This window comes from Cucurbita moschata, unplaced genomic scaffold, assembly GCF_002738365.1.
Source record: "Cucurbita moschata cultivar Rifu unplaced genomic scaffold, Cmos_1.0 Cmo_Scf00009, whole genome shotgun sequence".
Taxonomy (NCBI): Eukaryota; Viridiplantae; Streptophyta; class Magnoliopsida; order Cucurbitales; family Cucurbitaceae; genus Cucurbita; species Cucurbita moschata.
Window position 1 is genome coordinate 2,705,682 of NW_019268525.1, and position 17,934 is coordinate 2,723,615.

The 17,934-nt window shown below is 34.8% G+C and overlaps 1 protein-coding gene across 3 annotated transcripts; it reads right to left on the reverse strand.

Annotated features, from left to right (window-relative positions):
• Nucleotides 1-1,153: 1,153 nt before the first annotated feature.
• LOC111447831 (separase) lies at nucleotides 1,154-16,408 on the reverse strand. 3 transcript variants are annotated; one of them, XM_023087185.1, is made up of 27 exons: nucleotides 15,639-16,408; nucleotides 15,184-15,361; nucleotides 14,980-15,093; nucleotides 13,338-13,472; nucleotides 12,785-13,248; nucleotides 12,065-12,173; nucleotides 11,858-11,983; nucleotides 10,834-11,127; nucleotides 10,642-10,758; nucleotides 10,325-10,546; nucleotides 10,090-10,200; nucleotides 9,771-9,914; nucleotides 9,302-9,670; nucleotides 9,117-9,206; nucleotides 7,195-7,458; nucleotides 6,976-7,099; nucleotides 6,150-6,884; nucleotides 5,574-5,811; nucleotides 5,035-5,137; nucleotides 4,305-4,502; nucleotides 4,050-4,087; nucleotides 3,739-3,965; nucleotides 3,409-3,652; nucleotides 2,833-3,232; nucleotides 2,424-2,663; nucleotides 2,226-2,313; nucleotides 1,154-2,112 (listed from the first exon to the last, which is right to left on the reverse strand). In XM_023087185.1, the coding sequence occupies exons 1-27, from the start codon at nucleotides 16,274-16,276 to the stop codon at nucleotides 1,598-1,600; spliced, it is 6,525 nt and encodes a 2,174-aa protein (XP_022942953.1). In that variant the 5' UTR covers nucleotides 16,277-16,408; the 3' UTR covers nucleotides 1,154-1,597. The 3 variants fall into 3 exon arrangements, with proteins under 3 accessions (XP_022942953.1, XP_022942952.1, XP_022942950.1); XM_023087184.1 differs by having other exon boundaries at nucleotides 3,409-3,649; nucleotides 3,739-3,968; XM_023087182.1 differs by having other exon boundaries at nucleotides 3,739-3,968.
• Between the last annotated feature and the right edge of the window lie 1,526 nt (nucleotides 16,409-17,934).

The following is a 17,934-nucleotide window of genomic DNA, read 5'->3' on the forward strand; positions in this document are numbered from 1 at the left end:
TTTTTTTTTTTTTTTTTTTTTTTTTTTTTTTTTTTTTTTTTTTTTGGATATAAGAGTGATTCAAATTTTATTTAATTAAGAAAAGCATGACTAGGTTAAGTGATATTAAAGGCTATTTTGATAAGTTGGTTGACTTTGAGTTCAATATAATAAATAGTTTTTGTGAATAATATTTATAATTGTACATCATAGTTTTGTAGATATTATTTTAGGTGTTTTCAAATAATAACTACAAAATTATGTTTGAATTTTTTCTATGTAATAATATTATTATAGTTAAGGTAGTATTAGCTGGTTCTATGCAACATTTAAATATTAAATTAAAATTTAATTTTATGTTATATATTAATTTTATAAAATGTAAAATATACTAGAGATATATTATATATAAGATTATAAAATTCACGGATATTCCTTAGATAAAAAGTTCAAAGTTCACGAACAAACAATATAAAGAAATTTATGAGGTTTAGAAATTAATAAGTGTCAAGAGCGTGAAGAACATGTTATAATCCAAATAAATCTTATTATTTTATTAGATTATTTATTTATTATTTAGTAAACTACCTTAATTAACGTATTAAATATGGTATGATTTTGTTTGATTTGATGAGGATAGCCTAAATTAAAGTAATTGAGTTTGGGCATTATCAAAATTGGTAAAAAAAATCAACATATTATTTGGTCTCATTTTACATTTTCTTAGCCATAAACTTTCTTGGAGAAAGAGCATTAAATCCAAAATTTCATCTTTAAAATCATGACATGATGCATGAAAGAACATTATTTATATATATATATATATTATCAACCATTCTAAATATGAAAATACCAAGAAGAAGAGAGATCGTATCATATAAAATGAGTCGTAAAGTTTGTTTCGAGTTTAAAATGTTTTTAAAAAGGATGTGATAAAGCAAGAAAATTATAGACAGATACTGTGATTATAAAACTTAATTTTCAAAAATATAAATTTAAAACAAAATAACCATTTGTCTACCCATTCAAGTTTTATATCTAATAGGTTCTCGACCCATTCATGAGTCAAGTTCACACCTCTTGAACCGTTTTGGTGCAAGGGTTCATCATAGGTGATGGAGTTTTACTTTATTTTCTCTATTCCTCTTGAGCTTGAGGTTGCGTGTATCTTAAATTTCAGTATAAAAAATATATTTTCATTTACAAATCAGTCCAGAATTGAACGTTATTCAGTTCTTTACAATCAAACAGCTTTAATAGAGGAAGATTGTGGACATAACTTTTAAAGACAAAATGTTGATATTGAAATCTATCAGAACAATCAGGAAGGATGGCTGCTGCTATAAACCTACAGTTTGTTACCTTCGCATGCTTTCTTGTATTGCAGCTATGCAGTTCTGCAAGTTTCTATGTCTCTGACATGGAACTCGGGGCTTCCAAGGCCATGTTGCATCACTCAACAGGATACACATTTTTGTCTCATGATACCTGCTCCTGCTGCTGGGAATTGGGATGATGCAACAAGAAACTAAAGAAATGGAGTATCAGAGCTTCACAAGCCTTTTGCTTGGAAGGTTATCTCAGTTCTATTGCTGAAAGTTGGGTCAACTCCTTTTATTTATGTCAGCTCTTTCTTCTTCCTTATGCTTGTCGGAACACCGTAACAAACCGGCGATGCTCCGATTAAGTAACGTAGATTGCAAGCTTCCCGAGCCTCACACAAGAATGAACCAATCATTCGACTATGAACAGAATGGTCTTTACTTGAACTACTTTCACATGTTGTAGGTAGACTTTTACTTGCCACTTTCTTATTGGCAAGTTTAGAGCTTATTTTCATGGCCTCCAACTCTTTTGTAACGATATCACACTGAACAGAACTAGGGAGAGCACATGACCTTTCTCTCAACCAAGCTTCAAGGATTGCCTTCCCGAAACGGTCAATGTCTTTGTCAGTCACTTCCCATAGGTTGGCCACAATGACAGGAGACCCTGCCTTCAGATAAGATAATGGAATCCCTTGTGGGACATAATAACCATTTAATGTCAGGGAACCACTGCTGCATCCCATTAGAAGACTTGCAGCACAGGCATCCAGTTTTTGAATCTCATGCCTGGGAATATATTGTGCTCCTGTAGCCCCACCACCACTCCACGTTAGCAAAAGAGTACAGCAAAAAACCATGAAAGATAATGAAAGTCTCAGAACGAAAGGCCAACTTAACATGATAGAGTCGAGAATTTACCACTCCCGTGACCGAAGTATATGAAGAGGTCGCGGCTTTTAAGTTCCTCAATCAACTCTGAAGATTTGGGTGCATATCCAGCCTTCCCCTGTTATTAAAAAAAAAACCTTCTATGATAAGGATCATGGTTCATTGGAAATAATTTCAAAATATAAAATAAGGCAACCATTACATAAGGAGAAATTATGAAAAGCTTACCTCCAAATTTTGATCTTTGAACCAATTTTCAAATTCAATCTGTGTGCTGCTGAGATCACCACTAGGGTTCAATAAATAAAAAGCATCCAAGGGATCAATTGAAGGAAAGGTAGCAATGATCCCACTATCTTGCTCTTGCTGATGCAATCTTCCATCTAGTGTTACACAGATACTGCCAACAGAAGGCATGCGATAAACCTCCTGGTTTTTAAGTATAGGTATATTCTCCCAGGGAAGCATCTGGCAAATTCATCGACCCGTCAATTTATAGATAGAAGAATGTCTAAACAACAATTTAAAATAATAGTTTTGTCTTCAATTATACTTTATCAAGCAATTCACAAGGAGATAAGGCTCTCAGTCAAAAGTACTCGCAAAATTCAATGATTCTGATAAAGAATGAAGGTACCTGCACATCATAGTCCAAGACAAGGATTATGGGCTCTCTGCTGGTACCGTCTTCCCCTTCCAGCTCTTTTTTTGCATCCTGTATTAATTTTAAGGCCAATGTAGAAAGTTTGTCCACTCCATTCAATGCATTTTGAAAAGGATTAGACCTTTCTTTATCATGAAATCTTGCTCTACCAACGAAGCAACCTTTCCTCGAATACAATTTTGAATCAAATCCCACTAGAACGTTCTCTGAACCTTCTAAAATAATTTTCAGAAGACCCTCATTGACGTCCATTTTGCATTTGGATTTCAAATTCAGCACCAATGTATTGAGTACAGAATCAACATGCTTTCTATTTGACCAGTCCCCCAAAAGAATATATTTCCAAGGGCCCAACCATGAATCTTCAATAGTTCTGTTAAAGCAAAATACGAGAAAGATGGATAAAATGGTCAAGTGATGGAAGGGAAAAAGAAAACATACTTGTTACAATGAAGAAACAAATTTTCAAGTCTACGGTAAACTCATCAAAGAAGGGAAAATTTATAATAATGACCAAAATCACTGAATCAAAGTATAGACGTAACCTACCCCAATAATTTACCAAGGCAATCATCAAGCTTTGTTCTCCGTTTCCACCATAACATCCTATTTGTTTTCGTATCCTCTGAAGGAAAGACTGAAGATGATAAATAATTATCCTCTAATATAGTTCTGAATGCTGGTGCGATTTCATCAATGACTGAGGAACCCCAGGGACATTGCCAATGTTTAGTCGAATCATTTCTCTCACAGATATCATCTGATTGAGGATTTGAATAATCTTCTGAATCTTCTACCAACAAAAAAGTAATTGAGCACATTACAACTTAGGATACAAATATTAATATGTAATATGGTACGAGTTTCCAGCTACAGTACCTTTTAAGATTGTCTCCACGGGCAGTAGTAAAACAAGTGGCTGACGCTTGGAATTTAAATGCGACACCAGGATCCATGCATGGACAGATGAAGGAAAATGGAGAATTTGTTGTAGTAAACAAGCAAGATCTCCTCCAATCAAACTAATACAAACCATAGCCACGCAAGGAAGGCCATCAAAGAACTTTCTCACATATTCTTCAAGATCTTGACTAGAAAAAGATCCCCTTCTACATCATGAAAGCCAAAAAAACGAAACTTGGTTAAGAATTTGACGTTGTGAATGATATTCAGACGTGAATGCTATTTACCTAAATAACTTCACTGTTTGTTCTCCTGTATCGAAACCCTGAAAATAAACTTCGTCAAATCCATATATGAGCCCATACTTCAAATATAGCATACAAGCATTCAACAATCAAGAAGTGCAATGAAAGAAAATAAATAAAGAGAGAAAAGGACAAAAAAGAAATCAAGAATATAACATATGTAGCAATCCAGTTATGGGAAGAACAGCATAAAGAACTACAAATGCCTACAAAAAAGAAATGTAAGTAACAGCGTACCTTTGCAAAATTAAGGTCCTGTATACATGATCTTCCAGTCGTATATGGGAAAAACTGATGATTAAGATGAGTTCCAATCGAAGCTTGGTGAAAATATGAAGCCCAATGACTGTCTGTTAGTATTTTGTTGGAAGATGGCAAAGATAATAGCTCAATTGATGAAGAAATCACATGTATAACAGCTAGCAACTTCGAAACCTATTCCCCATTAAGAGAAATCAAAATTAACCACCAAGAAATAACATAATGTACAGAACAGGAGGAAATTTTTCTTACAGAAGCATAAAAAAATGAAGGGTTCGAGGAAAAAAGAATCTTATTTATTAGGCATTGTTCCACATTACAATTTTTCATCCATCACGAAAAAACCCCATCATTCAAGTTGAAACTGTAATGGAGTTCAAATTCATTTAGATGACAAGTATTGAATCTCGTAAAAACACTTCATATGCAGTTATATGATATCTTTAGAAAATTTGGGATGCGTGAATAATATACAACATGAAAAATCATAGACAAACGGGTTGTGAAAGAATATACAATCCTCAAAGGGAACGGTCAAATTAAGTAACAGGCTTACAAACAAAAAGTTAACTAGTGATGACGATTACTAATTAAATACAGAATATATCTAACGAGGAAAAGAGACGAAACATATTGGTTAATTTCCAAGACTAGAAGAAAAAAAAAATAATTAAACGTTTAAAGTGGATATGACAGAGCTATAGACCTTCTGAAAAAGAACAGGAACCTCACAGCAGAGAACAAGGGCAACCATCAGCCAAGAAACCAACGTTTTAGACTGAACCTGAGACAATGGGCAGCAAATAATCCTGCCAAGGAGTAAACAGCAAAGGGAATTATGCCGTAGCTACAGATTTGAAGAAGCTAATATTTCTATGCTTTTGCAAAAACTCTAAAATGCAGAAGTTGAAATTTTATATTAACTTGGTGTGTTATCTAAGAATACATCTGGTCCTCACTCCAAAGCAAGAGTAAAATTTTGTTATCCTAAGTGGGGCAACGTTGTATTATGTATATGCAAGATTCAAAATTACTTTGTTCCCCAAAAATTCATTGTTATCCAATATTGAAGGAAAACATATTTTCACTAAAGTACTAAATATCAACAACAGGATGGTGGACTGGAGAGTTCACAATTTGAAGATTGCAATTTCTTTTCATACAAAAGATAAGATTAGAGAGAATACAACAGATATAAGTGGTTACGTGGTACATGTAGACCATTAAGAGATTAACTATACATACTTGGTATCATCATACTTGTAACTCTTCAAAGCGAACCAGCAAATGTTATAGAGAACTGATGCCCTCTCAACTGCAAACATATCTCCAGGGACTTCCTTCCCAACTAAATCAAGCAAAACCACGGGTTCAACAACACCATGTGCTTGAGAGAATATATTTCGGCTCACTAAGATGGACATGCTTTTCAAAATGGTTTCATGTGTTTGATGAATTTGACCACGAATCCCCGAGCACTTACCTAGGAACAAACAACAGAGAGAGCAGTGAAAATACAAGTAGAGTTAAAATAATCCCACACACCCAATGGGTAAGGAAGGATGTTTGATGCAAAATGTAGCAAAAAAGTGGCCATGTTGAACTAGGAGATCAGATAACTCAAGTCTAAACTAAACGTTTACTGCAATGAGCATTGACATATTTGTTTGAAATTGACAAGGAAAAAGTTTTGGAACTTCTGCATCATAAAATTTTGACAATAAATACCTGTTTAATCGCAAGGGTTATAGCAACTAAAAGTGTTTATAGGTATGCTAAGCATTAAACTAAAGACTTTATGATCTTAAGTTTTGTTGATACCTAAGCCAGAAAGTTGCCTCAACAAAAGCCGTCTGCGAACAAACTCCCACTTGAGATATATAAAATTGTTTATTTGTCCTGCTTCCATTATTTCCATTTGGAGACATTGCCAACATCCAACTTTCCCATTTTTGCATGATGCTCCACATCCTAAAGTAGGTGTGCAACAATTTACTTGCAAATGCATTTGCTTCTGGCCAGAAGCACCAAAAAGATCAGGAACGTTGCTTTTCAAATGCACAGTAAGGTCAACTTCCACTTCATTAGAAATGTTTGTGCTTTGCCCCTGAATCGACCGACATCTAGAGCGAGTCAGTCTCACATTCGTTTGGGGATTTACACACTGATCCATTTTAAGAGACCTAGGAGCGTTTGTAGTCTTTTTACTCTTTCTTCCATCCTTTCTGGCCTTCGCCCTTTCCACTGGAATTGTCAGAGATGAAAGATGACTGTCTTCATCTGGACAACTAATGGAATTTTTCCATCCAGAAAGATTCAGTTTCTCAAGAGCTAACTTATACAACTCTTCTGCATTTATTAATAGCTCTTCAGATGTATTCCCATTACCATTTACATACATACTTCGAAACAAATCCCCAAGATACTGATCAACTATTACTTCAAGCACCAATCTGCACTTCAAACAAGAAGTAATGTTATCCGTCAATATCTGTTTGGCTCCTTCAAGTTCCTTTTGTGCCAAACTCCATAACTGTTTCTTTCTGTATACTTTTCCTGCCAGAAGTACACAACAATTGCCTATTATACATTTGACAAACAATATCCACAGGAACATGAGACCAACCAAACAATTCATATTATATACCTAAAGCAGAAGAGAAAGCAACTTCAAAAAGTGGCAAGCTTCGCAAGCAGGAGATACTTTTTCCCCACTGTAAAAGTGTTTCAGCCTCAGAACCATTTCCAATGATCTCATGAACAAGCCCAACCTGGATGTTGTGGAAGTAATAGCATACCCATATGAAATATGTTAGAAGTTGAGGGATACAGTGACTCCTGTTTTAACATTAAAGAAAAGTTGTACCTGAAGAGTGCTTTCAAGATAACACTGAAGTACGTTAAAAGGACTAAGATAGCAGCCTTCAACATCCCATGATATTTTATCAAATGACCATATATTGCGAGAAACAGATCCACTTTTCCGGAGATTCTTAATACCATATGGAGGCTTCTGACTAGCATGAGTAATTTCACAATATTTTTCAGGATGCTGCTCAACAGAGTAGGTAAATTTCTCTTGAAATAGTTTAGAGCGTAGACGATGAGCTTCTTTTGCACATAAGAGGGCCTATTATGTACAGATACAAGTAATTAGAAGATGAATAGCCAAAATATCTATCGATAGACAAGATTTGCAATAAAGGCAGGGAACATTTCCAGGAAAATTACTATAATATCCCCAGGGGAAAGAAGGAAAGTTGTTAAGCAGTTCCTGGATGCTAAATGCATACTACTGGTTCACACCAAGTCGAAAACAGGAATTCTAAGAGCTAGTGCTGTGTGAAGCAGACAATGAAACTCAAGACTACCTTTTATCAGCGGTTCTTTGGCCTCTAAGTTTTTGTCAGATTTCACTTGCCTACATTTCCTAGCAATACCAATGGTCCGTCTTCTTTGTCTAGGAAGGCATTTTCAAAAATAGATAAAACATTGGGGCTGAGTTTATTAGGGCCTTATTATGGAGTTTTTGGTAAGAAAGAAATCTAATTGTAGGAGACACTGGCTATTTTTTGCGAACATTTGTTCTTGTGGTTATTTCCTGGACCAAATTCTCTAAGCCTCTTCTAGTAACTACGGCCAGATTGTCAAAGCTTTCTACCAATGGTTCTTGTGATCATTTTTTGCCATCATTGGCTATATTATGAATATGTATATATATATGTGTGTGTATGTGTGTGATATACAGAAAATGCTCATCAATCTAGATTATTTTATGATCCTCCAGTTTAGGCTTAGGGATTCCTCATCCGTAAGGCCTTTAGGCTGTGTTCTTCCTCTTTTAATGTTATTTGATTTCCTTGTTTCCAATTAAAACTTCCTTAGCATGGGTTTATTCCTCTTTTTCAATATTTCATTTTTTTTCCAATGAAACAATCTAAACTCAAACTCTATATCAGACATAACATAAGAGCAACATAGAATTCAAGATTGGAAAGGAATGAACATGAATTGAAAGTAGGAAGGCAGAATCTATTTACGTTGATTCATACATCAAACATCATTAAACTTCCGCTAAGCTTTTAGTTTATGGTAAATTTAATCTTTCATTCACAAGATCAAACAAGTGATTATCAATGCTAATTGAGAGAAAAGAAAAGAGTTTGTATCCCACCTAAGAGGACCTTAAACTACTAAACCTAAAAGGTTAAGCTGATGACTAAAAAAAAAATCTGTTAACCATCCATAAACAAATATAAAACTAGTCCGCATAGTCACAATGGATAAATAGTTTTTTTTTTTTTTTTTTCCTTTTACAGTATTTTCAACTACAACCTGACTCTATACATTATAATTTTTCTCGGGAGTATCTGTTGATTTCATCCACACTTATCGGGAACTTTGGACAGAAGTTGCTGTGTACGTATGTGTGCTTTTTTTTTTTTTTCTTTTTTTTTTTTTTTTTGAAGGGAGAAACAATCTCATTGATGAATAAAATAAGGGAGATAAAAGCTCCCAATGACCAAAAAGTGAATTACATGGAAGATCTCTTATTAGTAATTAAAGACAGAAGACCATAAGCAGTAAAGGGTAAATTGGATTAACTCCTCTAAAGTCTTGAACAAACTTATATTATTCATTCATGGTACGAGACTGGGAAAGCTTCACCCCATAGAAAGATGGTATGAAAGTTCAAATATAAAGATTCATAAAAGTTAAAATCTGAAAGAATCATATGACCTCATTCCCTGTAACTTTCTCTAACCACAACAGATTGGATGGACTTACCTCAGTAAGACAACCTTCTGAAATAAGTCTTTCACACAAATCATAGTAAAGATATCCAGCCGAGAAAATAGAACTTTTGCATGCAGGAATCTGCAAGAGAAGTAACATAAGAAAAAGAGTGGATCGCATACAGCAATTACAACCTACAACTTTTATGGAGATTACTTGGGACTTGAGAGAAATACATGAGATATGAGTTTCAACGCAGCTTCTTTAACCTCATCAACCGTCACATGCATTCGACTAGACTTTTCATGTTCACAAGATGTCTGGGTATAATTTGAGCATAAAAATGAGAAATTCTGCTGGAATCCAACAAGCATGCCTGGCAATGTCTTCAGACAGTTTGTCCAAAAATCGTTACTCTTGGGGAGGTCACCAAGATGCTCAGATAGCTGTGCTATAACTATCTCGTTAGCTGGTGCAATGCACATTGCGTGACTCATTCTTCTGCTTTCCCACAGAGTGGCCATCAGCTTCTCCAATGGAACATTTTTCCATTTGAATAATCTAATCATGAGACTGTATATGTTATCGTGGTAATCCACGCAACCCTGAAGGTACACCCAAATAATAAAATAATTAACCTGAACACTAACGTTACCCATTTGATAAAATAATTGAAAATAATAAAAATCTAACAAAGAGACAAACCTTGATTGATAACAAATCAAAAGCATTACATAATAGCAGCAACATATACTCAGATAGTATCAATCGTTGATCATCTGGCAAGGTATTCAGACTTGAGATTTCCAACCATATGCTCAATGCAGAATCAATATCTTGCTGAACTTGCTACTTTATTGTCACCCGAAAACCATTTTACAAAAAAAAATAAAAAATCAGAAAGAGGCAAAGACTATAAAGAGTGTGGGAGAGAAACAGCCTTTCAAAAAATAAACAGGAACCAACAAAGCTACTAAGTGTTAATTACTCAATATAGGAGACTAGCCTTTCATGCGTTTAACACCTTTGAATTTGGTACAGTCTCATGAGTACAGAATGCACGTAAGCAATATGCCACAGCTAACTGATGAGAATGAAGAACTCCAAAGCTGCGACTTCCACTAGAAATCTCATTCTGTTTCAATCACTGCAACATGTCAATTGTATAATGTATTTCCCACTCAAAAACAAGTAAGCGGTTCTCTGCAAATATTTAAATTGATATTAAACATGAAGCATCTCAACAACAACAAACTTACCATTGTAGATATTGCTTCTGATAAACACTGGATACAACCGTCTAAACATACAGTTTCACAAAGCCTCAATACCCTTGCCTTTTTCATTAACACTCTAGCCTTTTCAAGTCTATGATCTGGTGTAATATACGTATCCGTTAGAAGGATACTCAAGATCTTCATTTGTAATGATTGACAAAATTCTGGATATAGACCACTCATTTCCTCATATTCAACGAGTTCCTGTACAATATTCAAGTAAACACTATCAAACAATTTAATAGAGGAAGAAATTAAGGAAAACTAATTATAAGTGAACAAAGAACAAATAACTTAACCTGCTCCAAGAGAACACCAATTCTAGCTTTTGACACCGTCTCAGAAGATTGCAATAAACAATTCAAGGTTGGTGTGCTTTTTTTGGGATCTGCATTCTTATGATACTTGCATTGCATCTGAGAAAAGTATTAAAATCAGCACCGAGGGAAAATATGTAGTAACTTAATATATTGAATGACTTTTGACGTTACCTTAACCCATTGTTTCACCAATTGCACGGGAACTGGCAGCTCATCAAATAATTTTGCAGCCGCAGACCAGTTCGTAAGAATCTCAGTCATTGCTTTTTCTACCTTACACATATCACATTGATAGAGAATATCAACAAGGAAAGCACTTCTCATAATCACTTCATTAACAATAATTAGAACGGAATTTTCAGAAAATTCATTATCTGATGGCCTGGACTTGTTGTCAAATATCTCACAAAATTGTTTGACGCAGGTCCACGATGCTCTACAACACAACTTCAACGCCTTTGAGGCCTGTACATATGAGAAATATGGCGAGGTAAATATTAGCTATAAGTTCATCAGATTCTTCCTATTTTATTCTAACACCCCAGGGGGAATCTACCAACATTGGAGTTGGGTAGAAGAAAAATGTGGCAGTTACACCTAAATATGATGATAACTTGCACAGGACGAATTATTCACTTCTTGAATGAAAATAACATTTTATAGGATCTAAGCAACATTGGAAGAAATTCTTTTAAGATCTTCCACTAAAAATATGTAAAGAATGAGGCAATAAAGAATATTGATACCGGCGGCAAATTAATTTCACATGATATTCTTATAGAACAAAAAGTATATGCATCACTGACATGACTACAAGTACATCAATAAACTCTCATCATTATATATGTCAATCACACAGTACAAATTAATGTCAAAGACAAATGGGAAATACTATGGACAGGTAATAATTATTAAATTATAATAACTTTTTACATTTGACTTATATTTTCTGCTTTTTTACATACTTCTATTTATATTTAAGTTAATAGTAACTACTGGTTTCCAGTGCCATCAATGTTTTCATTTCTAAAAAAGTCAAAAAGAGAAAAAAAATTGCACGCTTGATAATATTTTTTTTCTTAGAGGAAACAATCCAACATTTTGCAATTTCATGATGTAAACCAGGGTTTCCATATTATATTGTTATAAACCAAAATCACATTTAACATCTATCTGATATGAAAAAAAAACGTACCTCTCCTATTTGCTTATTTCTGAATAAAATAATGCCAATGTTGTTAAGAGAAGCAAATAAACGTTTCAAGGCAAAAGGTTGAACCCATTTGCTTGCGATAACATCCTTAATCAAATTCGTGCTCCTCTGTGAATAAGAAAAGAAAAACCAATTAGGTAATTTGCAATCATTTCAAACTAAATAATGTGCCCCAGAACTTGTGGCAACCTTCATGTCCAGCCTTGTTCTAAAAGACAGGGTAAAAGCAGCCACAACAATGCTTAATAGCATATTTACATTCTCATCACATCCATCGCTCTTTGCATCATATGCACGCCTGAAACAAGAAATAGAAAAGAGAGGTAAAAAATCTACTACAGAGCAAAAATTACTTGAGAAATGAACTTAAGTAGAACTCTATACTAATCAACAGACAAAAAATTCAATAGTTCATAAACCAAGATTGGATAACTTTATTTGACTCATAATTCAAGAAAGACAATAGAAAGTTAATTGATGTAGACAATTTTCTCTAAAAATAACTATGGCTATTTGAGCCAGCTTATGGGCAACCCAATGAACCGCAAGAACAATAATCTGACCTACAACATATATATCTAGAAACTTGGAAGATATTTTATATCTCAGATAAGTGGTCACCATGATTTTGTCCATAACTTCACATACATCTACAACTTGCCCCTGTAACCATATGGTGATTAATAACAGTTCAATTTGTAAATATGCTAGCATGAGAATTTGGGCCAACGCAAGTTAAGTTGCCTCCTGCCCAGAATTCATAGAATGTTTGTTAACACAGAAACTTTTACAAAGTAATCATTCAATAAGCTAAGAGATGCAAATGGAACCATTATTCTTTTATAGACAAGCACAACAAATCTCATAAATAGGATCATAAACGAAACACTTCAAACAAAAATAACTTGCCTTTGACAAAAAAGAAAGACATCACAGAACTGATGCAAAGTATTTTGAATATTATACAAAACAGGAGCAGCTTTATCTTCAGCAAGGATTTCTTTTCTCTCGACATTAACTGATTCAGCAAGTGGCTGGCAGAAGAACTTAATTGCATCCAAGTAGGAGGATAGATAAGCCTCTCTCAAGCTCAGAAGGGAAGGGACTCCATTCTCATGATTAGAATTCCGGTGTAAACATGGTTGACCGACAAAATCTTTCTGCTCAATGCTGCAGGACTCATTACCCTCTCTGCAGCCAATACAGAAGTAACTCCCCAGGAAACCATTTAAGTTAACCAAACTCTGTATAGTATCTTCATCATCAAGTAGAGTGCTAAATGCCGAGCCACAAGTTTCACCTCTGGGTAACTTAGAAACGATTTTCAACCCAGCAGCATAAAGCCTCAAATTCATTCCCAATGGAGGTGTTGCCTATTAAATAAGGTTAATATTAGGTAACATGGCAAATGCAAGTGACATTTGTGGAGAAGATACATAAACTAAAAGCTAGAATAGCATACCTGGTGGAATTCACCTGCCATTTCCTGAAGATGCTTGGCAAAAGCACAACAACACTCGGGACTTGTACTCAGACATTTATTTGCAGAATAACAGATGAGTTGAAGAAACTCAACAACTTCCCATTCAGTTTCATCCTGAAAAAAAATTCATTAAAGTTCCTTATTTGCAATACTTATCTTAGCATATGGATAAACAAAAAAAGAAGCTCACACTGGGGATGTACTAACTAATATGCTTAAAACAAGTAATTCAGAGACAACAAAGGAATTTATTTTACCGTTCAAATAAACCAGACAAATGCATTCTAAATATATGTGTATATATATATATATATATATATATATATATATATATATATTGCAAACATGAAGGAAGTTCCACAGCCCAACTTGAAGAGGGGAATAACATGCTTTCTTTCTTGTCTGGCAGTGTGTTTAAGTTTAAGGATACTTTATACTCTCTCAATAGGCAGACCCCAAGTACTAATCCACTATGCAATACCAGAAGATAAAAGTGACAGAGATATATTCAACACATTAAGAAAGTACAGGTATTATTTGTTGTTTCACAGGTTTAACACACATAAATAGAAATGATATTTTCCAACAACAAAATAAAATGAAGCGTCAAGCCATTCATCTCAAACATCACTTTCCTATCTTCTCATACCATTTCCTTAAATTTTGTCGAGTAAAATCAGTTTATTTTCTTGCCTTCTATTGTCTAGTTTCTATACGTTTTTATGCTTGATACATTTCAGTTTCTTAAAAGTAAATGTATCTAGTCTTGATTAAAAAAACAATAACAAACAAAACACTTAGGATCACACATGCACAGCACATGTTTTAAGCATGATGCCAAACACTAAGACTCTACTCGAAATAGAGGTTTCATCTTCCTATGTCAAGGTTCATCATGTCACGATATTTTAGGTTAAGGTCGACAAATTGCAATGCCATCGAGCCAATTTGGCAAATTGGTATATGACCCAACATGTCTAATGACTTATGAACTAGCACAACTCATGACACAGCTGAACTCCCGGACCTAACCTACAACTCAAAAATGAATTTGACATGTCATAATGTGCTTAAGTAAAATATTTGTCAATATATGACTTGACTATCTTTCACTTGAGCTCTCTGCTTGGTTTCTTCCTGGCATAAGCAAAAGCATACTTTCTTTTATCCATTTGTTTCTGATCCCTTAATGTGTTATGTTCCAATCAGTAGCAAAAACCATTTTATCTGAGGATTTGGGAAGAAATAAACTGTTGTGGGAACCAGAGGGCAAGAAGTTGATAGTTCTTGCAACTAGAGGGTGAGGAAAAGCTAGATAAGACAATAGCTATTCAGCTGTTTCTCTCTCGGAAAAAACCATCAACACAACCTCTGGTTCAGGGAAGCAGCCACTCTCTTCTACCATTAGACAAAATTATGTAACACAATAACAGAAGAAGCATATAAAATAAAATGCACAAATAAAATAAAGTCAACCTTAATTCAAAAATGGCACCCTTTACTAGGTATTCTTATTAGATGGATACATACGAGCATTTGTTCAAGATAATGTACACTAGAAAACTCTGCTTTGCATGACTAGTTGGACAATTTTTCACCAATAATTCTTCATTAGCACTACCTTCCATTCTAGGGTAAGAGACTTCACGACACATATTAATATGTGCATGATGAGCATAGACGAATGTTGTTCCTGTTGTAGAGAGAAAAGAGTGGAACATATCCGACGGGCTAACTGCACGGAGAATAATGAATAAAGAACAATGTTAACAGATAATGTAATACCCACAAAAAAGAAACAAAAAACAAGAGGTCGATGCACCACCTTGTAAATCTGATCTTTCAGAGATGACTTGGCATATTCAGCAAACGTTATGCGGCAGAAGAGACTTACGAGACTCTCACCAAAATAATCTAGCTCCTCTACCAAGAAAATGGTACATTTACCTAGATATGTGGCCAAAGCTCTCTGAGTCTTCTCAGATACTTTAGCATCTAGTAACCTGCTAGAACGAATGTGTGTATCAGATAAAAAAAAGTATCTACTTCTAATTAAAAATTAAGGGTTTGGCTAGTTTAAAGCCAGCAATCACAGGAACTTCTGCACTAACAACTATCGGATACATACACCTTTCTTGTAGCAACGATGCGCTTCTCGTTAATTCAACAAGTTAATGTGCTCTAATCTAGCTATAAGATACCCAGAACAGTAATTGTAATAAAAGGAGAAAGGGCAAAAAAAACAAATCATATTTGAAACTTAAATAGTGAAGTTCTCACCTGAACCATGGTCTAACCTCCTCCACCAATCCAAGAAGCCTTCCGTAGTCGCCACTTTCCTTACTACGACCACTGGCCGCACACTTAACAAGTGTTACAACAACCTCCGCGAATAACAGACAAAACTCCTTATCACCACCACCTTTGTCCCGATCATGAATAACACGACAGTCAGATGTACGGTCAATAACCCTCAGCCTCTCCAAAATCCTAAAGCCCTCTGCCTCAGCGTCCTTGAAGAGTCCCCAATCCTCCATACAATGCACCATTCGAACCCTCTGGACATCGACAGTATAGGGTTTGCAAGAGAGCTGCGACGTCAAAGATTCCAAGCAAGCCAAGCAGAGCCTATAGATTTCAAAGAATTCTAGGGCCAATTCGAGATCATTGCCCAGCTTGGAAGGCTCGCTGAGGCGCTTGGGTAGAATGGAGAGAGCTCGATTGAGAAAAGCGAGAAACTTCTTGGCGAGGGAACGGATTGCGGATGAATCGTCGCTTGGCTTGGCTGATTTCTTGGACTTCTTGGGATTTTTGATATCGGAGAAAGGTCGGAGGAAATCGGAAACAGTAGAGAAGATGCCTTTGGAATCTGCTGTTTCGAGGATGGAGATGATAGAGGCTTCCGAGGGCGAAGCCATTGCCGTGGAGGGAAAGGGAGTTAGAGAAGAAGAAGAAGAAGAAGAAGAAGAAGAAGAAGAAGAAGAAGAAGCATAGAGATGGAGCAGACGCCAGATGGAGACGGACTGAGTTTCTTCTTAGGGCGCCAATGGAGAAGCCCGCCAATTTAATTAATTTTGAAATTTTTTTTTTTTTTTTCTTCTTGTTTCTCGTTCCTTCTCCAGGAAGTCATATAACATTTTGCTTTTTTAATTAAAATTTGTTCTTATAATTTCAACTCCCTCTCTTTTTTTTTTTTTTGGAAGACAACATACTTATTTCCAATTTGCAAATTTCGTAATTTTAAATATTACAATGTAGTCGTTACTATTTAAAAAAATTTAGTGTCTACCGTAGTTTTTTGATATTACATCTCAAATTAAAACTATAGAAGAAAAATGTTAAAACTATAGAAGAAAAATAATGATTTGGACAACTTTGTTTCCTATTTGAGTTGATACCATTAGAAATGAGAAAATAAATTTTGGATTGAAATCATGGGTGAATTACTATATTTTCTAGACGTTACATATTACACTTAAAATAAATAATAAAAAACAACAAAAAGTCTCAAGTAACATAACTGTATAATCACAATTATTTTCTTTTATGTATATAATTGTGGCAAGTGTTCGAGATAGCTTGTGGGCACCACTTCTAATCAAATAACATAACCGTATAATCATACAACATAATAGGTAAGAATCTATTAGTTAGTTCAATCTCGTTAAAGTTCATAACCTATAATATTGTGTTCTTCTGTTTAAAAGTCTCAAGTAACCAAGACAACTTGTACACATAATAACACTATAGTAGTAGTATAAAAAGAACATACTCGAGGTAACTAGGTAATAATCTAGGACTTTAGTGAATCTTCTAAGTCACTCGCTCACCCATGTGGGAGATTTAGTCATTGGAAAAATCTATAGAAATTGGACTAAATAGTCACATTTTCAAGATTACCAAGAACAAATTGTAATGAATTATGGGTTTCGCCCATATAGTTCATGTGTGGGTTGGATATCCATCTTGTCTGAGCCAAACCCAAGGTGACTAATCTTCAAACCCAAACCTTAAATATCCAATCCCTCCATATGGCCAAATCTATGCAAAGAACAAGCATAATAGATCTCCTTGTTGCAGCACCAATATAATAAACAAAACTAACCTAAAAAAAGACCCACAAGAACAGCATAGATCTCCTTGTTGCAGCACCGATATAATAAACAAAACTAACCTAGAAAAAGACCCACAAGAACAACAGGACCTTGAGTAGTAGTTTAAACGAAGACAGTATACATCGACTAGGATATATGTCCTGCAAGCCTCAGTTACAATCAATCAGAGCTCCCTATGGAAGGCTTTACAAATAACAAAATAGAAAATTCCCCACATTCCCAAAACAAACCTCTATCTAATCTATGAACTACACTAACCCCTAGTTCCCAAAGCTTCCTCTAACAGAACCTTAATAACTAGAAGACAAGTCTCTTCCCATGTGTTGTTCTTAGATCAGGCTAGAACCCAACATAGATATTATGATTATGAGAGGAGAAGATGTATGAAAACATATAGAACATAATGTATATAACATCCTATCTATACCAACAAAACTATAATGCTTAAGAAGCATCAGCAT